Source organism: Aulonocara stuartgranti, assembly GCF_965226115.1.
Source record: "Aulonocara stuartgranti genome assembly, chromosome: 8".
In the NCBI taxonomy this organism is placed as follows: Eukaryota; Metazoa; Chordata; class Actinopteri; order Cichliformes; family Cichlidae; genus Aulonocara; species Aulonocara stuartgranti.
This window is the reverse complement of record NC_138959.1, coordinates 7,766,180-7,789,499: the sequence shown is the minus strand read 5'-3', so window position 1 is coordinate 7,789,499 and position 23,320 is coordinate 7,766,180. Positions and strand designations below refer to the sequence as shown.

General features: G+C 40.7%; 2 protein-coding genes across 12 annotated transcripts in view; one reads left to right on the top strand and one right to left on the bottom strand.

Moving 5' to 3' along the window:
- The window catches only part of LOC309713259 (uncharacterized protein), a 396,604-nt gene that overhangs the window by 325,781 nt on the left and 47,503 nt on the right, over positions 1 to 23,320 (bottom strand). The gene's annotated exons all lie outside the window — the stretch shown is intronic.
- sdk2b (sidekick cell adhesion molecule 2b) overlaps positions 1 to 23,320 on the top strand; it is a 284,764-nt gene that overhangs the window by 249,006 nt on the left and 12,438 nt on the right. For 7 of the 9 annotated variants that reach the window (XM_082544730.1, XM_082544729.1, XM_082544727.1 and 4 more), the window contains 26 exons: positions 759 to 940; positions 1,449 to 1,564; positions 2,650 to 2,845; positions 3,226 to 3,324; positions 4,596 to 4,787; positions 7,067 to 7,188; positions 7,328 to 7,437; positions 8,209 to 8,359; positions 8,475 to 8,712; positions 9,471 to 9,586; positions 9,791 to 9,980; positions 10,141 to 10,239; positions 10,734 to 10,928; positions 11,642 to 11,843; positions 12,245 to 12,348; positions 13,414 to 13,484; positions 14,095 to 14,224; positions 14,887 to 14,943; positions 15,709 to 15,810; positions 16,015 to 16,130; positions 16,518 to 16,704; positions 18,203 to 18,340; positions 18,701 to 18,910; positions 18,991 to 19,116; positions 20,250 to 20,414; positions 20,575 to 20,715. In XM_082544730.1, coding sequence (XP_082400856.1) covers positions 759 to 940; positions 1,449 to 1,564; positions 2,650 to 2,845; positions 3,226 to 3,324; positions 4,596 to 4,787; positions 7,067 to 7,188; positions 7,328 to 7,437; positions 8,209 to 8,359; positions 8,475 to 8,712; positions 9,471 to 9,586; positions 9,791 to 9,980; positions 10,141 to 10,239; positions 10,734 to 10,928; positions 11,642 to 11,843; positions 12,245 to 12,348; positions 13,414 to 13,484; positions 14,095 to 14,224; positions 14,887 to 14,943; positions 15,709 to 15,810; positions 16,015 to 16,130; positions 16,518 to 16,704; positions 18,203 to 18,340; positions 18,701 to 18,910; positions 18,991 to 19,116; positions 20,250 to 20,414; positions 20,575 to 20,715 — 3,755 coding nt within the window. The remainder of the gene's footprint in view (positions 1 to 758; positions 941 to 1,448; positions 1,565 to 2,649; positions 2,846 to 3,225; positions 3,325 to 4,595; positions 4,788 to 7,066; positions 7,189 to 7,327; positions 7,438 to 8,208; positions 8,360 to 8,474; positions 8,713 to 9,470; positions 9,587 to 9,790; positions 9,981 to 10,140; positions 10,240 to 10,733; positions 10,929 to 11,641; positions 11,844 to 12,244; positions 12,349 to 13,413; positions 13,485 to 14,094; positions 14,225 to 14,886; positions 14,944 to 15,708; positions 15,811 to 16,014; positions 16,131 to 16,517; positions 16,705 to 18,202; positions 18,341 to 18,700; positions 18,911 to 18,990; positions 19,117 to 20,249; positions 20,415 to 20,574; positions 20,716 to 23,320) is intronic. The other 2 variants (XM_082544731.1, XM_082544728.1) reach the window with 1 other exon arrangement.

Below are 23,320 nucleotides of genomic sequence, written 5' to 3'. Positions count from 1 at the left end.
GATCATATTTTATATTTAAAGGAAGCTACAAAGTGGTGTGCACATCTATTGTGCTTCCTTTGTCAGTGTTCTTACGTGATGATGGATTTCGTTTTTGATTTGTGACCTTCATATTTTGCATTTGCACTTTCTTTCTGAACAGACAGAAGTCTAAATGCTTTTCTACAGCGTTTTGTAAAGTGTAAAATATTCTTCTAACTTTATTACCAGTGCATATATTATTGATCCATCTATTTTAATTTATGTCTTTGGTTTTGGAGTGGAAAACTACTAGGAGCAGCTCACTTGGAGTATGTTTTACATCCCTTACCGCTGTATTTAAAGATATACATGCATATCTTGTCTGTGAGGAAAAAAAACAAAACAAAATTTAATGGCTGATTTGACTTAAAAAAAACTTCAGCAAGTCTATTAGGTAAAGTCAGCAATATGCCAAACTGACTGTAAATCCTGTAGGCATGTAATTAGTTTGGTTTTCTGTCAGGCTTTTTATTCATTACATCCAAATAAAACAGCAGGTGTTTTCCAGACAACAGTCAGTGCTGTCAGTTTTTAATTGCTTGTTGGCTAGTGCTTTGTCTCCCCCTAGCAGGGATTCTAATGCACTGCTGGGCTCAGGTAAAATAGTAATGTCTTTGTCAGTGAAACAACTAAACTGTCAGAGATAAGGTACAAAATCTGCAAACACATGGACTCTCATCCAGAACAGGTGTCCAATCTTCTGAATAGTCCAACAAGTTTATACATGTCTATCACAGGTATCGTCTCACTGGGCTGCCTGTGGACTACCAAATCAAGAACATTTCCAGCCCAGATATGACCACACTGCTGCTGGAAGACCTCATCATCTGGACCAATTATGAGATTGAGGTGGCTGCCTACAATGGGGCAGGTTTGGGCACTTTCAGCCATAAGGTTACTGAGTGGACCCTGCAAGGAGGTAAGCACTCAATAGCTCTTTCCTTCTTATTTAATGTCCCATTATTCAGTGAGCATGCATGTATATTATTTTTTACTAAATTCAGTCAAGCTTATCTTTAAGATGTGTCAATCAAGCATTCAGTATCTTACAAATACAGTGTAAATCTTTCATTTTATTTTATTTCTGCATATATATTACTGAAATCAGCTCTAAAAGCTAGTGCTAACTGTTATCTTCTTTGTAAGAAACACAATGATGTGACTCTAAAACCCATAAATAGGTCACACCACTGCAAACAAACCCACAAAGAGTTCTGGTGTAAGGTTTAAGTACCAGAGAGAGAGTAATGGTGGTATCTGCTCTGACCTACGCAGCAGCAATCAATACTGACATCTAAACAGATGCAGACAGATTTCCAACAGCGAATTGAAAGGCATTGTCACACCCTTGCTTTTTGCCTTCTGTTCTTCTTTTATTTTTTCTTCCGCTCTGTCTCACTTTTTCTTCCTCTCCTCATCCATCCCAGTGCCCACCATAGCTCCAGGCAACGTGCAGGCCGAGTCGGTCAACTCAACAACTATCCGTTTTACGTGGACAGCCCCTAACCCCCAGTTCATCAACGGCATTAACCAGGGCTACAAGGTCAGTAGACGCCGCAGTGTCAACACCACCAGTCATCACATCCACTTGGCAGACCTGTCACAGTTGAGCATGTAGTATTACATGTAGCACAGGGGATTGAAAAGCCAGGGGGGTTAACGACATTTGGTGCCAGTGTGAACAATGGATTCTGTTCACCGATTTGTCAGTCTGAGGTCATTCTCTTTATCCTCACGACCATTTCTCATATGTAACTTTGTAAGGCTGCGTGCCCATAATGATAAATGTCTTCATTATTTTGTCAGACGCTCTCAAATGTAGGCTATCTCTGCCCCTCTTGTGTGCACCTTGAATAAATGTAGCCCACAGGGATTCTCAAAACTGCATCCATGGTGCAGTTGTACTTTTCTGCTGACTCCACTGAGACTTAATTATGTTTTTGGGTTTTTCTTCTCTCTCTTTTTGTCTGTCTGTTGAATGACAGTCCACAAGTCTTAGTCAGCTTGGTGGAAGGGTCATACTGTAAAGACCCAATCTGAATTTTAAATACCAGGATTTTCTCCCGGGAAAGAGACTTAAGAAGCAATGAGAAAAGGGGAGGTAGATAGTGTGGGCGGTGATAGAAAGTGTGTCAAAAGCAGAACGGAGAGCTGGAAAATGAAGGCGGACAATCAAGCATTTATCCCGCTGACATCCTCTAGCCATTCTTTACTTCCCTGGAAGCTCGCTCACTCTGAAAACTGGAAACAACCCAATAGACAACCATTGGGACTCATTACCAAGCAGCTAATTGGTCAATCCAGACCCCATTTGTAGATGCTATATGGTGTGCAATGATGGGATGCTATCATGTCTCTCTTGAGCCTACATTGGCGGAGTTATTCAGTCACTCTCCCCCAGTCAAAACCTCTTTAGGGCATTTTTCTAAATATATTTGGGAGAGCTATGATGCCAAATCTCTCCTCGGAGTGGCTTAGGACCACCACAGAGAGACACTACTGTTAGTTTTGTGAGAATTATTACAGAAGAAAAAGGATTAGTCGCTTTATTTTCAACCGTGTGGGTAATTTCCTTTCTTTTTTTCTATTTTTTTCTTTTGTTTTTACATTGTTTTCCCCCCACTTTAGTTGCTGGCCTGGGAACCTGGAAAGGATGACGAAGTTGCCATGGTAACAGTACGACCGAACTTCCAGGACAGCGTCCATGTGGGATATGTGACAGGTCTGAAGAAGTTCACCGAGTATTACACCTCTGTGCTGTGCTTCACCACACCCGGAGACGGCCCCCGCAGCCCGCCTAAAGCATTGAGGACGCACGAGGACAGTAAGTGACTTTTCTTCCACACTTTTGCCTCTCCCACGGTGGCATGGGGACACATGCATCTCACAGTAACACATCCTTTGGGCAAGATCTATTATTCATGTAGTAAGGAGTTGTAGAAAAGTGCTAATGAATGAGTATATTCGGCATCATCATAATTGGGATATAGTTCTTTACAGAATATTTGCGAAGTGGTAAAAATTCCCAGTGTACCCCGGCTCATATTCACGGGTTTTTCTTTCTTCGTTTTTTTCAAATTTTAAAATCCAAACTCTTAAGATGTCAGCAATGAGTGGCTATTTCCAGATCCTAGTCAATCACCTGTACAGCTGTGGCTCAAAGCCTCTTAGGCGTGCTCATTATTCTTATTTGTTCCTATTCAGCCCCCGGTGCAGTGGGTCATCTGAGTTTCACCGAGATCTTGGACACTTCACTCAAAGTCAGCTGGAGTGAGCCCAGCGAGAAGAATGGAGTTCTCACAGGTACATTCACATAACTCCCAAATTATACTTGTAGCCAGAGGCAGAAAAGGTGAGAAATAGCACCTTTTTTTTTTCCAAGGTGGTATTTGTCAGAGTTGGGTTGACAGACACCAGTCGCATGAGGCAGTGCTCAGGTTGAACTGAGACCGGAGGATTTGGTTTTATATTGCAGCTGCTTGAACTCATTTACTGAAGCCAGCCCAGGAGAGGTTCTTTATCGTTAGTTGTTGTTTTTCTTTGTTTTTTGTGGGGGTTCATGCACATAGTGCTTCCCAAGCCACAGACAGAATATACCAGCAATAAGACAACACTTGAGAAAATAAAAAAAAAAGAAAGAAAGAGAAGAATATTTGAAAAATGACATTTTTCAGCCAACATTGTCTCCTCTCCCAAGCTCTCCATATGAAATATCTCTCAATAAGGCTCCCTTCGAGAGGCATTGCTCAAGTCTTTTGCAATCGTAGAAGAAATATACAGAAATGTGACCATTTTAGTATGAAACAGTATAGTAATAAAAGGGCAAAAAGTCCTTAAATTATCAGACATAATAAAGACCAATAAAACATCACATTGACTGATGAGATAGATCATTAAAGTGAATCTTTCAGTGGTAAGAGTGCAGAAATGGTTATTTGGCTTTTCTTAAAATTACATTCCCTACTACTCAGTGATTTTTCTATAATACTGGCCAATATATTGTTTCTATTATTTTTCATGCAACCACGCCATCGACTTATCAGTCGCTTAATGTGCAGTAAATCTTTCATTCCATCGACTCACATGCAGAATGTTTTTTCTTGAGTATTACGTTAAAGAATCTAGCTAACAAATTGTTAAATGTTTGCACAGCTTGATATTTAGCAGCATGTTGTAAAGTATTTTCCAACATTTCAATGTGTTGCACGCTCCCAGGAGACAAACACTGACATGCCATGTGAAATTATTGATTTGGCAAGAAATGCTGCTTAATGCTTTGTGCAATCACATGAAAAGAGCTGCTGGCCAAGGAGCAAATTGCATTAACTTTGAGCGGGTGAGCATGTGTGTCTGTATGTGTGTATGGGAGTGGGCGGAGGATGCGTGAGTGCAGGGAGGTATAATCACAGGCTTATTTAATTTGCTATATTCAATTTTTGATGAAGTTAATTTAATATTTCTGTTAGCTTGCCCTGTAGCACGCAAGCCTGGAGTTGCTATTGTAGTAAAACTGCTGTCAGATTTTCCCTTGGAGGATTTTCTGTCCGTGTCCACTCATCACTGCCTCTCCTTAGGTTACCGCATTTCTTGGGAGGAGTACAACCGAACAAACACCAGAGTCACCCACTACCTGCCCAATGTCACCTTAGAGTACAGGGTCACCGGGCTCACTGCTCTCACCACCTACACTATTGAAGTGGGAGGAATGACCTCCAAGGGCCAGGGCGTGCTGTCCTCCTCCACCATTTCCTCTGGTGTTCCACCAGGTTAGTAACCAAGCATTCACTACAGATACATGAGAGCCTGTGTGCCCAAAATTTTTTATTCCAGATGATATGAAAGAGTAATTAAAAAAAAAAAAAAAAAAGCAGCTTTTAGACATGAACTGCAGCACTGAACTTTTCCAAACATCACCAGGCAGAGGTGCACATGACAACACAAATTACTGCAGTATATTGAATGTTAAATAGTCTTTAACCTCCTAGCTCATACTACAAGCCTGTGTGGTGTCATCTTGCATCAATTCTTGCGAGTATGAGAAAAGCACTGAAAGTTCAGTGACTTCACAGCTTGTGAGTGGTCAGCTCCTCCGGCAGAACGCTTTCCCCCAAAAAACAAAAGACAATTTTCCAGATTTTTCTGACACTGTCTAAAGTTCATGTGTGAGAATGGATACACACTAGATTCTACATTTCTCACATTGCAGTTGCATCTTTAATTGTGCCCGCCCACTTAAGTCCCTCTCCAAAATGTCAGTTTGTATTGGCAGCTCCTGTTTCGATGTTCATTCAGTCTCATTGTAGACATCGTCAGCATTCATTTTTTCCGTACTTGGAGAGCGCCCTCTGGAACAGAAGACGTTACACAATTGTGTTGAGGCTAAGTATCACTCATCCTTGGTTGAGTGCTCTTTGAAGAAATAGTCCCTGTAAAATCTGTTAACGGTTCATGTCTATGGCATGTTGTGAAAGTGAATGAAAGCACGCTTTTACATGATACCTGCAAAAAGCAAGTGTTAGAAAAATTGATTGACATTACAAGTGCCATAGCATTTTTTTTTTTACATACTCGGACAATATCTACCTTTATCCGCATGCCTTCATTCTCAGGCAGTGTGCAGTTCCAATTAACAATCATAAAACCTTTCCAAGCTCAATTAATTCTCAAGTCAAAATTGTGTCTTTATTCAAATTAATGAGCAACTGGGGACCTTTACTGAACCTTCCCTTCCCGTAGATTTACTGTCACGCATTGAACTCTGTGCGCACACTCAATGTTGTCTGGCGCCAGACACAATGAAATCTGACCCCGGTCACCTCATCTAGGACAGAAGCAAAAAAAACCCAAAAACCTGCACATGCACGTATCTCCCCGACATTCGTGAAATAATAGCTCCCTCGATAGCATTAAGGACGATTACAGTGTTTAATGATTTCATATTTGCAAAACGGTGCAACAGAAACACAATGCCCACGTCAATTACTGGAGCTACATTTAGAGGCTGTACATCTGTGAAACCTGTGAAATGACAGGCTGTTTTATTGAGAACAGGCCTCAGTGTAGCACTTACGTTCAGAATAGCAATTACTCCCATTGTATAGGTATAAAGAAAACGCTGATGTGCCTGCAACTGTACTGTAATGACCCAGCTAAAAGCAGCCTTAGTAATCAGTCATGCAAATAATTTAGAGGTGGTCATTTTACAGCGACACATAATCTGCGTTTCATTATGATTGAATATATTCACATTTAAGCAATCTTGGAAAAAACAGTTTAGTATCCCCATGTGGCAATGATGATATCTTTTTTTCAAAAAATACTGGGTCATACCGATGGGCTATGGTTTGGATTAATGTCTTCAACTAGAATTTATGTTAACTATATTGCGCTTTGGGAAGAGGGGATTGCCTAGTAGGTTTAATATTTTAAAAAGTATGAGGTAAAAAATGATGAATAATGAATCCGTTTTTGCACTCGCATAAATTATCCAATCCTACCTAGACAAGCACAAAAAGTGTTGATATTCATATACGCAAAAATGCTTTCTTGCTGTTCTTTGAATTCACCATTTTCAGATTTGCCCCCCCCTTCTCCAGGATTACCAGTGAATAATCCATTCTTATTGTTTATTTAGCTCAAGTGTAAACAAGTAGGATATCAGATTGAATCATATATCCAGATAACTGCAGTGTAATTGACATTCATGGCATTGTCTCTATCTGTGTACTGTGTGTAAGCATCTTTTCCAAATCTAATCTTCTTTTTTGGTGTCTTGGCTGAAGGTGGGAGCACTCTGGAGAGAATAGGATGAGATAGCAGAGAAATATATGTGTGCAGTATCTGTTCTGCCACAAGAGGGTGCTGTGGTTGATGGATTTTCCTATGTAGTCCACAGACTCAACAACTTGCCCTGTGGAAGAGGCAGCAAGAGAAAAATATCCATATCTTAGTGCACATTCTCCAGTGACATAGTAATATCAGCCCAGTTATTGCTTTATGTGACTCTTTTAATTGTTTTGTGTGTTTGTTTTTTGCTTCCTCACAGAGCTTCCTGGCCCTCCTACCAACATGGCAATTTCCAATATTGGCCCACGCTCCATCAACCTGCAGTTCAAACCTGGCTATGATGGCAAAACTTCCATTTCCCGCTGGCTAGTGGAGGCCCAGGTGAGCCAGATTTTAACTGGAACTAATAATTTATTTGTTTTTTAGTTATATTTAAAAAGTTCAGTAAAAATTCACTACTTTCCTCGGTTCCTCAGAAAGAGAGGTGCAGTATTTGACTCATCTGTTGTCTTATTCCCAGGTGGGTGCAGTAGGAGAAAATGAGGATTGGTTGATGGTCCACCAGGTGTTCAACGAACCTGAGGCTCGCTCCTTAGAGGTGCCAGGTCTCAACCCATATACCTCATACAGGTAATTACTGGAAACTTGTTTCTGTGAATCTTTACTGTGTACCTGAGTTCCAAAATTATTAAATACAAAGTACTTCTGCAGACATACTACACATTCACCTCAGTACACATTCTCCTGTGGCAGAACACATGCTGAAAAGAACAAATAAAAACTGATCTGCTGCACTGTACTTTTGTACAGACACACAAAGTCACATCAGTATTAGTGTTAACAACTTAACAATGCCAGTTTTAATTGAAAGTAATCATGTGCCATTTGTGTATGTGCACTTTCATTTCAGCATGTCCCAGCAGCTTATCTTATTATGTTTTCCTTTAATTTGAATTCAAGATTATTTTAAAAGTTTTTTTTAAGTGTATGCCTGATCTTTATCTTGGCTTGTTTTTCACGATCGCATTCAATATAAGCAATTAGCATTTCACTGAGCCAATCCCTAAAGGCTCACAACAGCTATAGTTCTCATCATTCCAACATCAGCGCTGCCACTTTTCATTTCAATATAGTTAAATGCAAAAAAATTGCTGTTTTGCATATTCAGGCCACAACGCAAATAAGCCCCCCACAGCATATTCATGCTTTATTCATATTCAGCGCTCTGATCTTGTTCAAATGCAATAAGCCTCATGTAAGAGGATGCAAGTGCGACTATAATGCTGATCATTGCAGGTTCATTTTAAGCTGCCAGATTCCCAGTTTCAGGACTACAGCTGAAATCAAGTAAGTGTTTTCTCAAGCGAGATTCATGTTATGATGTTCAAATCCATATACCAGGTTTCGGATGCGTCAGGTGAACATAGTGGGTACCAGTCCTCCCAGTCAGCCCTCCAGAAAAATTCAGACCCTACCAGCTCCTCCCGACATGGCCCCTGCCAACGTCACCCTGCGCACCGCTAGTGAAACAAGCCTCTGGTTACGATGGATGGTAAGGAGAAATCTTTTTCTAAAATGCCAGTTTTTGTTAGTGATGTCACACTGTAAGAAAAACCTGTTAGTCAGTCCAATCTCTCTCAATGTGAACACCATCTCCTTCCCCTCAGCCTTTGCCTGAATGGGAATATAATGGGAATGCAGAGCAGGTGGGCTACAGGGTTCAGTACTCCCGTGCAGGCTCACAGGGCCATCCACTCACCCATGTTATTACCGACCGTCTGGAGAGAGAGTTTACTATTGAGGACCTGGAGGAGTGGACAGAATATGAGGTCAGGGTCCAGGCTGTAAACGGCATTGGAGTGGGACCCTGGAGCCAACCGGTCAGAGGCAGGACACGGGAGTCTGGTGAGTTCCACGCTGTGGAAAAACGCTATTTTGTTTGGAAAAGTAATGCACAAACTTCATTAGATTAGTCAAATCTTCTTTTTTCTGTTAAAGGTCAAATTCCTAAATTGCCTCACACATATTTGTGTGAACATCAAACACATTTTCACAACCCAGAAATAAAAACACGCTGATTACTTCTGTGATACTGTATTTGCAGCATCTGTGCTGAATATCTTTATTATTAGTCATATTAGAGGTGTCAAACAAACACTTAACACTTTGCCATATGGTAAATCCATGAGCAGATTGTTTCCTGCTCAGATGCCCTGCTAGAGTATTTTTAATAGCCTCTTTAATATAAGCAAAGACACTGCTTTTCCATTCTTGCGTCTGCTTTCACGCTTTCACCAGGCATTGGACAGAAAGACATGGAAGGAGCTAAGAATGGAGTCTGAGGAAATTGAGAACACATGGACTTAAATGTGGAATTCCTGCGCTCTTTTTTTCCCCATACTCCAGCAAATTATTAGGAATCAGGCATGCTGTCCAAGGATGAGTGCCAAGGAGGAGAAGAGCCCTATTCTTGAGGGTTTTTTCCACCAAGCCAAAATAATAGAAGCTTCTGTGTGCATACGCAAACACAAATAATAAATCCTTCTCTATTTTAGATCCGTATGTACAGTAATTGCCCTCATACACAGCATATATGACAGACTTTTTGGAATATGTGGCAAACACTAGACTATCCAGCCCTCTAATCTCTTTATTGTTCCCAGTTCCCTCCAGTGGTCCCACCAACGTCTCTGCCTTTGCAACTACTTCAAGCAGCATCCTGGTGCGCTGGTTTGAAGTCCCAGAGCCGGACAGGAATGGGCTCATTCTGGGCTACAAGGTCTATTTCTGCTTTTTATATTTGGCAGCTATACACCTTTTATTTACTGAGCTTTCCGAGGCATCTAATTAGTTTGGAAAAAACTTGAGCTTCTTTTAAGCTGTGAAATACACAGCATGGTTGCGGTTTTTGAGGCTATTTGTCCTACTTAATTTCCACATTCACTTTTCCCAACCTCTTTCTCCTGTCTCCTCACCGAGTCAGGTGGTTTATAAAGAAAAAGACTCGGACAGTCCAGTCCACTTCTGGACAGTAGAGGGGAATGCCACTCACAGTGTCCAGCTGACTGGTCTGGGGAAATATGTGCTCTATGAGATCCAAGTTCTGGCATTCACACGGATTGGAGATGGACGGCCGAGCTCTCCACCTATTCTTGAAAGGACCCTGGATGATGGTAGGAACACAGGATAGAGCAAGATTGAGCATTCCAATTATGTAAAAATAAATAGCAATTGATATTGTGCTGAATACTTTGGTAAGAGAATTAAGAAAAGGGAGGGGCTACTTATATGTTATGTCTAAAAAAACTTTAAATCTTTGTGTGGTCTTCACAGTCCCAGGACCTCCAGTGGGTATCCTGTTCCCTGAAGTCCGGACCACCTCAGTCCGCCTTATTTGGCAGTCCCCTGCCCAGCCGAATGGCATTATACTTGGTTAGTACATACAAAATGTTTTTTATTAAGATTTGGCCCCTAATTCTACTCTAGAAATCAATGGCAACAGTTTTTGCTCCCAATCATTGTAAACATACTTTTGCAAACTTTGATTTGGGTTTTTTTCCCCAACTAAGTGGATTAGACCGTATTCGTTGGGGGAAATCAAGTCTTGTTATTTTCCGGTTTGCAATAAAGGGACTGGGATTCTCTTGTTGGCTTACTGGGGATTTCCTTGTGAGTATTTATTCCATTAAACATCTGTTGGATAATTTAGTTTAAACTGTCCAGTGTGACAGACCTACAAAGTAGCATAGAGGAGCAGATGCTAATGAAATCCTGTCAGAAGGAACACAGCTGTCTGCAGCGCAGCTTGATTTCCCTTTTATTAACAGTATAAACAACTGTTTCTTCAGATACCACTGAAATACATGTTTCATTCTAACCCAGAGCATCTTTGACAGCTTTATTAAGACCATTTGTCTCTTCTCCAGCTTACCAGATCACGTACCACCTCAACTCTACCAATAGCAACACAGCCACAGTGGATGTGCTGAACCCTAGCGCCCGCCAGTACATGGTGACTAACCTCAAGCCAGAAACTGTCTATGTGTTTCGCATCACGGCACAGACAAGGAAAGGCTGGGGTGAGGCGGCCGAGGCGCTCGTGGTTACCACGGAGAAAAGAGGTAACTCGATGTGGATTTTAATACTGACATATTCGAGCGCTGGATATGTGGGGGAGTCATAAAAACAACAATTTAATTGAGAATATGAATAAAATGTTTCATCTGATGCTGATGAAGTGGTGTTTGGAAGCGTAGTAGCAACATAATTTGTATTTCTCTAACAATGCAGGAAATATAGTAACAGTTGTATAAATGGTGCTGAGACCTGAGAACAGACACATGTGTATGATCTCCGTAATGGCATAACATGCAGAGAGCTGCACTAAGCCTTTGTTGCACTTAGTTCATTTCCAGTCAACAGTTCAGCGAGCAGATGTGTTTTCTAGAGGAGTGTCTGTGCCCTGTGGGTATTTATTGAAGCACTCTGATGTCATTGTGAGAATGCATCAGTCCATCTGCTTCCCTCAAGGCATGTTGTGGATCGTGTACTATGCTACTTTAGTTTCTCAGCTACTTTTCATTCCAGCACCAGAATCACACTTTCTTCTTTCTTGTCAGCTCTACATAGCTCATGCAAATATGAGTAAATGGAAAACAAGAAGTATATTTTAAAAAAACTGTTTCTAATGGCTCCAATTTTTTCCCCCGCACATCTGCAACTTCTCCAAACACTCAGTTTGTCCCAATTCATGTGTCACATGCGCACACAGCAGTCGTCCTTGTATTCCGTTGCCCGTTTCTCTTTCCCTTACTTGCCTCTGTTTTTGCTCCAGCTCGTCCTCAGCCTACCAGCCGCCCCCTGGTTCCTCAAAAACACGTTCAGGCTCGCCAGGTGTTGCTTTCATGGGAGCCTGGTAGTGACGGCCTGTCCCCCGTGCGCTACTATACGGTCCAGCTAAGAGAGCTTCCTGAAAGCAACTGGACGGTCCACTCAGCATCTGTCAGCCACGAGGCCACAACCTACATAGTATCCAGGTAGAGTATCATCAAGTAACGACATCTGGTTACGTTAAGGTGTAAATTTTCACATTCCCTTTATTAGAACAAATGTGTTCTCACACTTCTTGCTGACGCTTCCTCTTTAATATTCCCCTACCTTTTGAATAGCTGGCATAAGAAATGTGTTCTTTTAAAGAATAATGTTTCCAGAGGATTGCAGTTTGGAACGTAAACGATGGAAATGCATTTGGCAAGTACAAATGTGAAACTGTATTTGCCATTAAGGTTCCAGTTTGGTTTAAAGTATGCCTAATAGTTTGCTTCTAAACCTCGCAGTGAGACTCTCTTTTTGATGTATGGAGTTTAAAAAGTTTGAAGTTTCAATGCTGCAGTTTGTGATAAAGATTGATGTGCTTTTCTGTGCTTTCATCCCTAAGGCTGAAACCCTTCACATCTTACCAGTTCAGAATAAAAGCCACCAATGACATAGGGGACAGCGAGTACAGTCAGGAAAGTGAAGCAATCACAACTCTACAGGATGGTAAGAGTAACACGATGAGCAAAAATCTTTATTCTCATCGTTTACAGCATAAAAATCTGATGACATGATGCATCGTTTACCTTGATCAGAAAGAAGTGGGTCTATTTTTGATTGCTGTTAACTAAGGTAAGACTAAAAGAGTCCAAGTTCAAGTCAAAACGTGCTTGTTTGGAGACAGGTTTCCTGTGACCAGCCAACTTGTGCAATCACCTTGCACTTAAACATGGCCCAGAGGTTGAGGGTGTTACATGCTTAACGTCTGGACAACCAATTGGTTACCACAACTGCTTGGCAACAAAGTGGTTTGGGACAACTTGGCTGCCGACTGCAAGTTATTCAAAAATAAACTTTTTTGAACATCTATTTTTGCTCTTGTGTGACTCATCCTTAAGCACAAACTTGGTATAAAGCTGGAAATGTCTTGTCTGGCTTGCTCTGTAGCTAATAAGAAGTGCCTCTAAAGCTTACTCGTATGTAATTTTTTGAATGTATGCATGTCATATTGATGTATGACACATTTATGGTGTGTTGTGCAAGACACTTTCTTGGTGAATGTGGTCATTTTCATTTAGTGACACTCTCAAGCTGTCAGCCAGTGTGAACACTAGTGTTCATTTTCACAAAACAAGCTATTCCTTTGTGACATCTTTTATATGTTAGTGTATAGTATCAAGTTGTTATTTAAAATGTAGGTTAAGTTTAAACACAAAAAGTCAGAGGTATGACTTTGATCTGTATCATAGTGAAAACAGTTTTATGTCTGCATCAATTTGCCTTTTGCTGTGATTTGGACATTACTGGCAAAGACAACAACAACTGCACCATCATGAGACAAAAGAGCAACTTTATAAAAGAAAACAAAAGTTTGCCCAGTGGTGCTTATCCAAATCAAGAAACTCTGCTGATCTTTCCCTCAGCTATTTCTGACTCATCAATGGTTCTTCTGTTGTGGCTGTTGTGTATTTATGCTCCATGAATGCCACTGCACATGGATAGGTTAAACATCTTGAATTGTGCAGATTTTCAGGTCAATTTAGCTCATTTATTTCACTTTTATTACCCCAGTGCCTGACGAAGCGCCCTCGATTCTCTCTGTCACGCCATACACAACAACGTCAGTGCTGATCCGCTGGCAGGTAAGAACAAACAAAACAACTTTATATATATGTTTTCAAACTTCGTGATCTGTTCGAGTGTGGGAAAGTGGCTTCTAAGAGAGCTTGATAGCAAACAGCAAGGCCTATACTTACAGTATAGACTGATAAACACACTGCCACACTGTCTGCGTAATAAAAAGCACCCTCACCCGCATTCCCACCTGAATTAACAGGTCATAAAAAGAAAAACAGGAGGCTCTGAGACACAATTTTAGTTTTATGGAGAACACTTGTAGACTTTATGAGGATCGAGAGTTGCTTGTGCTTTTTTTCTTTCTTCTGTGGGTTTGTTCCTCTCATTGTTTAATCAAAGGGGATTTTTCTTCAGCTTGGTGTGACATGGCATGATTTTGTTTTTTCTGTCTGTGTATAACAGTTACTCTAAATCTTCTTAGTTGATGGTAAGTTAATGACAAATGTCAGTAATAACTGGGGGGGTTTTGGCGGTTTTTTAGCAGTGAAGAAAAAAACTTGTTAAAAGGAGTTGGATCACTTGGATCGCATGTAGTCTTCCAGGCTATCTGTAGGTATCAGATGTACAGTGATGTGCTACATTAGACTAACAGTAAGTCTGCATTTTTCTCCTCAGCCCCCCTCAGAGGAGAAGATAAATGGTATCTTACTGGGCTTTCGCATTCGATACCGCGAGCTGCTGTATGACCGTCTCCGCAGTTATATTCACACAGTCAACAGTGCATCCACCTGGGCTGAGCTCTCTGGTGAGAAATAACTGCTACCAACAAAATACATTTTATTATGCCACCACCTACACTATAGGATCCTAAGAAAAATGAATTGTGTACTATAACAAGTGGTATATTGCATTAACTGGAACTCTCCGGTGTGCGATTTGAAATGTGACATTATGAATTTAAAGACCATAAAGAAATAACCGAGGTTAGAAATTACACATCAAGAAATACAGTCCTGCGCTTTACTTCAGTAACACATAATTATAAGTCTCTGTTATGGTTGATTATTCACATGCTGTCTTTATGCGTCAGCAGCCCCTTTTCCATTAGAGGAAAATTCTCACAAAGGCCTATACTGTTGCCAAGATTTCCCCACTGGTCTTGACACTTCACAGCAAAACATTTCATCTTGTGATCAGTGGTTATCAGCTGCAGGCTATTATTAGGTTTACTCTGGAGCCCTCTCTCTTTCTGCTGCTTTGTGAAACTTGGCCTATAATTTTCCTCTTGTTGACTCACTCTGTTGCTCATTCAGAGCTATGATCACCATCATTGGGTTGTTTTTTCTTATAATAATGTTGCTGCCCTCATTAACAGCAGCAAATTTTTGACTTTGAACCCTACTACCTTTGTCTCTCCACTTAACAGCTCTTATTTTGACTTTTTTTTTATCCCTTTTTTTTGTGCAGCTCCCTACAGCCTCCGAAATCTGAGTGATTCAACGCTCACCCAGTATGAGTTAGACAGTAAGTTTCGTTATCTCTCTGCCTCTCGAAAGCACACATATAAACACAATAATTCAATCTGCAAACAAATTAGGTTGAAAAAACAAAACCAAAACTATTTTCCTTTTGAATCTCAATTTTTTTCTCAAGTGCCCGGCTTCCTAGAATAGAGAACTCAGAGTGTTAAGCAAATGAACACAACATTTGGCTGCTTATAATCACATTGCTCGGTACAAACACTTCTACTGAGGCCAGTGGAGCGCTTTGTACATAGAAATTCTTGAACACTGAATACACAAGCGTGCCTGGTCCAGCATGCTCTTTGGTTTGCACATGTCAGCTTATTTGGATGAGCACTGCAAAAGCAGATGGTCACATATTTCTCCTGTACCCCCACAATGCACAATTCGACAGACTCATAATTACAGTGTCACTCTGTGAATTTGTAATTGAAATAGAAATGTCTTCCGAGGGCAGCAGTGTAAAATTCCGTGTAGTGTTGTTGTGTGGGTGGGTGTGAAACCATTCAGGGATCATATCCTATTTATTACGTTTTCTACTTCAACTAATTGTTTGGAGCACCAGGAGGGGGGGGGGGGGGGGGGTGTAGGGATGCAGACATGGATCCACAGGAGGTCAGCAGACCTCTTTACAGTTAACTGCAGAGCAATGGTGACTTTCATAAATGGGAAGATATTCCCATGTAGGGATTTTGCATACATGTCACAGATTGGTGTTTGATATAATTCCTAACCTTATATTCCAAACTGTTTACTTCTACTGCAGAGCTAAGTAAACACAAGCGTTATGAGATACGCATGAGTGTGTACAACGCCGTGGGTGAGGGGCCAACCAGCCCTCCACAGGAGGTGTTTGTTGGAGAAGCAGGTATGCACACTTCCTCTTATGGGCAAATAGATTTTGGGGGGTCATTTATCTTTCTTAAATGCCAAGTCTGTTCAGTTTTAACTGAATAGTTTCTCCTTGAGGCTGTCATTTTCCTAGTAAACGCAATGAGCATAGTAATGAAAACAAATATTAAAATCGAAAAACGTCATCGTTAAATGCGATATATCTGAACGGCTGTCACAGTGCCGACGGCCCCGCCCCAGAATGTGGCTATTCAGTCCGCAACAGCCACCCAGCTGGATGTGACGTGGGACCCTCCACCTGTGGATGCACAGAATGGAGACATCCAGGGATACAAGGTCAGAGTCTCTGCAAAGTGCCGCGTCTGGCACAGGCTCAACATGCCTTACTGGCTCACTTTTAGAGTGCAGCGTAACAATACAACAGTGTTCTGTTTTTATCATTAAATATTTACATTTTAGTGGTTCACATGAGATTACATCCATCTGTTGTTAATCACTATTAAATTGATAATTTTACACTTTTAGCGAACAGCGTTTTCCAGAGGGGGTTTCAGTAAAAGGTTCCGTCTGCTGCTCAAGAAAACATTTGCAGGGAATAAAATATAATTGTGTATTTCCCATAGGGGAGTTTGAAATGGGACTGAGTTTCATAGAAGCAGAAATTGCTGCATTCCCTGAACAGTATCTGTAGATATTTATTTATGTCTGTGCTATTCCATGTAGATTTACTTTTGGGAATTCCAGCGTAAGAATGAGACTGAGCGGATGCGGACTCTGTTTATGCCTGAAGGAGGGGTGAAGCTGAAGAATTTGACTGGTTACACCACCTATATGATCAGTGTGGCTCCATTCAACGCCGCTGGGGATGGACCCCGAAGCCCACCAACGAGGGGACGCACTCAGCAAGCAGGTAAATGTGACAATTAGACGCCAGACGTGGCTATACAAAATCGTTTATCAGTATGAAAGAGCACAACAGTCGGGATCAAGCAGTGTAGTAAAACAAATATTTCTGTATATAACGCACGCACACATGATGGAGATGTTTTCTAAAAGAAAAGACAAGCTTAAGACAAATGTGGTAACATCGTGACAAGACTAAAGCAGATAAATTAGAGCGTGTACAGCCGTGTTTATTCATTTGTCATATTTATGTGCTGGTGGCAGCACCGATGTTAGTTTAGAGAACCCTGAGAGTTTTCTCAAAGTGGATGAGTCAGCCATGGGGAAAGAATTTGATTTGACGATGATGCTAATCGTTGTTGTCAGCAGCATGCCAAACGATGTTAGCGGAGCCACACACGGAGCATAAGTTTCTAATCAGCTAACCCTTTCTAAACTTACTTGCTGAATTTCATCTTTTGTCTGATGCTATGAAAATTTTGTCAGCGAGCTTTGAGTCTCCAGGCATGCTTTATCAAAAAGGACCCCGTGCGTTGCCCCCTTTCTTTGTTCTTCTTCTTCTTTCTGTGACTCGTGGGACTTTCTACCTCCGTGCCCATCTGCAAATGTGTCAAAACAATATTTATCTTCCAAAAAGCCATTTTTGATGCGTTTTACTACTGTGTCCCAGACTAGTAAAAAGGGGAAAAAGGAAGGTGTGCACAGATCCTCTGTTTTCCCCAGTGCTTGCTGTTTTGAGAGGAGGAAACAGATGACAAGCTGGGAAGGGGGTGGCATGCATTAGGAGGATAGTTATCCCTTTTTATTTTTTAAACAAAGAGGCTTTGTCTATTGCAAGCGTCTCACCCCCTGCTCAAGAAGCTTAAAGGCAGCAGAGGAAAATGTGTTTCTCAGCACAGTGGTTTCAAGAGTTCAGCCTGTTATAATGGGGTCTCGAGGCAAAGAGTGTTCATTGTGATTATGAATTGCTCTGCCCAAGGTCAAACAAGTATACGTAAGCAATGCAGAACCTTTAAATCTGTATGTAGTTTAACAAAAAGTTTTTTTTATATAATCAGTGGAGTTCTGCTCATGCGCGGAGACTCAGACTTGCAGCAGTGGTTCTGGACCTCCAGAAGAGTTCTACTATAGAAACAAGAAACAGCACCAGTGGAGAATTGTGATATTTCCACGTTTATCTATATTTTGTTGTTAGCCTCAAGAATTCCCTTAACAAGGCTTTTTGTTCAGATGAGAAAACTGAATTAGAGATGTATGCCTCTGTTTGAGGCCTTTGATGTAACCATGGGAAGGACCACTGTATTGATCAGACAGAAGAAATATATGTCATGACATTAAAATGGCTCGTGCAAAAATTTACTTGGTATTTCATGAGAGAAGTTCAACTGAAGGCTAGTGAAGCAAGGGTTGTTTTTTTGTTCAATCCACTCATCTGGTTGTTTTTTATTATTTGACAGAGTCATTCTACAAAAATTTTAGATGTTTTTGACATCTGTATGTTTCAGCTCCCAGTGCTCCCAGCTTCATTCACTTCAGTGAACTGACCACAACCTCCGTCAATGTGTCCTGGGGCGAGCCCACCTTCCCTAACGGCATCATTGAGGGCTACCGTCTGGTCTATGAACCCTCCACACCTGTAGATGGTAACAAATTCTTAACAATGTCAGTTTTCTCTGCACTAAATGGCTGCTGGCTATAAAAGCTTAATGCACACTACAAGATCTGAAGTTTTAGAGTCAACGCTTTTGCGTGTCAGTCGACCTTCTTGCAATCTTGTGATGTGCATTTCTTGAGCTACGCTAACCATTACATAAACAGCTCATTATTCATTGCAACCTTATACATATCTACTACTATCATCTTAAATAATACACTGCATCGGTGCCAAAATGCAAACATGTTTCTAATTCCATTACTTTCTGTGTGCATTTGCGTATGTTGGGTGTGCTTGCACATTGCCTGGCCTGTGTAAGACCTGCTTTAAATGTGGTGTGTTTGTCTAGAGTCTTCAGTGGCCTGTGCCGACTGTCTCCACTCCCCCTCCCCCCCAGGCGTCAGTAAGACAGTGACGGTGGATGTGAAGGGGACCGGCCCTCTGTGGTTGAAGATCAGAGACCTGGCAGATGGCGTCACGTACAACTTCCGCATCCGGGCCAAGACCTTCATCTACGGGCCTGAGGTGGAAGCAAATATCACCACAGGACCAGGGGAAGGTAGTTGCAGTGATGTTTTGGAAAGCTGACATTTTGTCACTAGCCCTTTAAACACTTATTACTATGTTATTCTTTCTCAGGTGCCCCAGGACCCCCTGGAGAGCCATTTATTACGCGCTACAGTTCGGGCCTCACCATTCACTGGACCCCTGGAGACCCAGGACGTTCTCCCATAACACGCTATGTAATTGAGGCCAGACCCTCAGGTAGGGGATTTAGTACAGTGGTTTTGAAAGTGGGGTCTTGGGGAATCAGAGGGGTCAGCCATCCATAGCCAAGGGGACTGTAAAATACATTTTGCTGTAATCTTAGAAATTAATATCTAAATATTAAGAATAAATATCCAATCTATATCCCAATTTGATATGGTTGTGAGACATGAGATTCCATCTAAGAGTGCAAATGGAAGCAAGCATGTTTTTGAAAGACGTTTGGAGACTCCATGCTCTACAGGATCGCCCCATCACTGGCCTTATGTTACCTTCTGTGAGATTTTGATTAAGGAAAGTGGTGTAAAGTGTCAACATCTGCTGCCCTGGAGTCAGTGTCCCTGGCATTTTAATGGGTTATTGATTCAGGCGCTACATTCAAGACAATTGGCATCCTGTTTCAACTGTGATTGACAAGTCCTGGCATGGCAATGAGGGTGATGGATGGTAGGTGACTCACAGGCAGAGATGTGTTTCACTGCTCCTGAGTGAGAATCGGAAAGGCTATCTAGTCCTACATTTTAAAGGTTTCAAGGACTGATAGGTATTTTATGGCAGTATAGATTAAATGGAGGGGGGGGGGTCCCATATCCCATATCCCCCTTATCCATATGCCGGTGGTGAAAAGTTTCTATAGTATCCAATTACTTGAAAAGTTATTTTTGCCTTTAGATCAAATTACGCTGTTTTTTTTAAAAATGTTTGTCAAAGTTCAGCAACATAAAAAATTTATATCCATACTTGGTTATATTTGTGTACCCTATCAAGGAGTCATAGCTACACATTTATTTACAAGCAGCAGGGTGTAATAAATGATCTCTGGCATGATTTCCATAGCAAGCAGCAAGACATCTAACGCTGCTTCATTTGAAATATGGCTGCTCCGCTATTTATGTTGTAGAATTTGTTGGTTGTAAATTTTTACGAGAGCAGTGAAATTGATGGATTGTGTAATATTTTTAAGAATTATCAATTACCCTCGGAGCTGCCAGCCAGGCCGGAGCCTTGTATCAAACAAACAAACAGCCTGTTAACAATGACATATTGACACTGTTTAAATATTTTTTGCTTGCTTAACGAATATCGTCAGCCTCCTCCGACCCAATTTTTCCATTAAAATTCCATTACAGATGAGGGTTTGTGGGATATCTTAATCAAGGACATCTCCAAGGATGCAACATCGCACACATTTAACATGGACATCCTGAAACAAGGTGTCAGTTATGACTTTCGGGTCATTGGAGTGAACGACTACGGCTATGGCTCTCCGAGTCTACCTTCTCCCTCCATATCTGGTGAGCTTTCTTGTAATTGTTAATAGAATTGAATGAACTGAATTACATTAACTTTCGGGGTTAATTAAATCCCCTTAGGTCATTCAGACTTCACAGGAATGTGGCTACATGTTTTTAACAAGCATGAATTTCAATTTTCTGGGTTTTTTTTCTTATCTAGCCCAAAAAGTGGCTCCTTTCTATGAGGAATGGTGGTTCCTGGTCGTGGTGGCTCTAGTGGGACTCATCTTCATTCTGCTGCTAGTTTTCATCCTCATTATCAGAGGACAGAGCAAGAAGTATGCAAAAAAGTCTGAATCAGGTAAGTACACACAGTTGTGCAGCTAAGTGGAACATTTAACTATCATGGAAGCTTGTATTTCGCTTCCAGCCTGGTGGCATGGAGGGAATCTGATAACTTGCCTTTTTTAAATAAAACAGTAAAACTTATTACAGGGATTTTATTATTATTTTATTACTTTTGAAATACTGAGCAGAGAAATTGAGTTAACTTTGTTTTGTAGGGGGGTGAATTCTGCTTTTGAATGAATCAGGTCACTGACTGGGTTGCAGGGGAATAAAAAGCAGAGAAAGAGAGAAAGGAAGCAGGAACGGGGGGCATACTTGTCCATTCAGAGCAGCTCTGACATCAGCGGGTATTTCCCTCAGCTCAGCACTTTTGCCAGGGCTGTTTAACTGCCAGGCAGGGGAGGGGTGGGGTCCCTGTGGGTCACTGCCCATCTTTCTGACTGATGGAGAGAAAACAAGAGGTTCCTTCTCATTCCAGCACAAAGACACTCTCAAAGCCTCCATATCCTCCTCTAGGAATCTGGCCCAGGCCACTGGACCGACCGAATGCTATTTCTTTTTCTCTGTGTTGGCATAACCACCAATTGACCTTTAGTACCCTCGAGCAACCATGCAGGTCCTGGCCTGGCTGTGGCCACCTGTAGGATGACTGAAAGTGTTTCTAACCTATAACATGGTGAGAAATAGTCTCGAAAAATTAATCTTATATAGAAACCATCCTGTTCATATTGTTTAATATAGTAAAATCATGACACTTAAAGTCAAAGTTAAACATTTATGTCAATTGTGAGTTTAGCCCAGTCATTGGTTATAGATTATGAATGTGCTTCTTTATATACAGAATTAACAATAATGCTGCGGCTGACCTAAATTTATAGTATTGGTAAATACCAAAATCTTTTTAATGCTTTTTTTAACAGTTAAACCATCATTATCTGCAAGGTCTTTAACTAAAATGATATTTAATTTAATGCGAAAATATAATTATTGTTGTTATCCATGAATTTTCAAGTGTAATGTTTTACAACAGAGCTGGAAATATAGTAAAGCACATTATTAATTTTTGATTCAGATGCCAAATTGCATTTTTTTTACTTGCATTCCTGAACAGAAAAAATTTTTTTGGTTTTTGAATCTTATGCTTGATTAATTTCTGACTTATTGGAGAGGTGCAGAGCCTGGCGCTCAAGTTTAGGTATAAAAACATACAATTTTTGACAGATGTCTAAAATATTTATGTTTCTCTGTTTTTATGATAGGTGGTTTAATAAATATGTTAAGCCCTGTCTATGTAATTTATACTAAATTTGTGTTGCTATATTCTAAGGGAATTTCCACTGACATGCCCTGCAAACCTGCCGAATTTCTCATTTTCATTCACATGTTTTTTGGACACTTGAAAATCTACATCGCTTGACTTGACGCTTATTAGGAAAAAGTTTACTTTACTGTTGAGGATTAGTTTGTAAGAATTATTACAGCTCTTGGAGCTTTCTGTTTAATAAAAAGCTAGAGTCTAAAATGGTTGGAATACCTAACAAAGACTGGAAACAGGGAATCAGCTAGCTGTATGAGGGAAAACACAATCCAACAACTAGCACTTCTGAACCTCACTAATTAACATCCCAAGCTAGCTAATCCCAGGGTATCTAAGTTAATCAGCTCTTGGCTCCAGTTACATATTTTGTTTTATTGATCTTTTCTTCTTACGCTTGGCTAGAAAGTGAAGAAGTGTATTTTTTTACAAATTGTGAGTTATTGCTGCAAGTCATAAATATGAATACTACTACAGTGGGGGAAATAATTATCTGATCCTTGCTGAATTTGTATGTTTGCTCACTTACAAAGAAATGGACGATCTCTATTTCTTTGTTTGATTTTAATGGAGTGACAAAAACCCATAAAAAAACATATCATAAAAATTATACATTGATTTAGATGTATGTGTGAAATCAGTATTTGGTTATCAAGGAAAACACAACTTGGTGGAGAAACCCAAGCAGTAAGTAAGATATCTTTTTTGGAGATGGTCACTGGGTTTGAACACGTTTCAGGAGGGACTTTGGCCTACTTCGCTATACTCAAACTCTCTAAATCCCGTCGTTTTCTTGGCTGCTACTTGGCTTCAGCAACAGATTTTCAAGAGGATTGAGATCTGGAGACTGTTCCTCTGTTTGGTCTTGGCCATGGTGGTGGAGAGGTTGGAAGGGAAGAAAATATTCTCTGGACAGGCGTGCTTTACACACATAACAAGTTGAGATCAGTATCTATAATTGATTGATTATAATCTGTGTGCCACACGAGCACACAGGCAGTTTGTCCCCTAGGGATCATATACTTAATTCACTCAATCACAAATCAGTTTATAACTGTTATGTAGAGTTTTTTCTGGATTTCTGGCTGATATTCTGTTTCTCGCTAAAATTAGAGACTGTATGTTTCTTTGTAAGTGAACAAACTTACAAATTCAGTAGGGAATCAAATAATAGCTCCCCCCGCTGTATTTACTTCAACAATTTGAACCTTTAAAATAAACACAATGACATCTGACGGCATGACTGATGAAGTAAAAGCCTATGTAATAAAAAGTGTAGACAGCTTTGGGAATAAAATGTTAT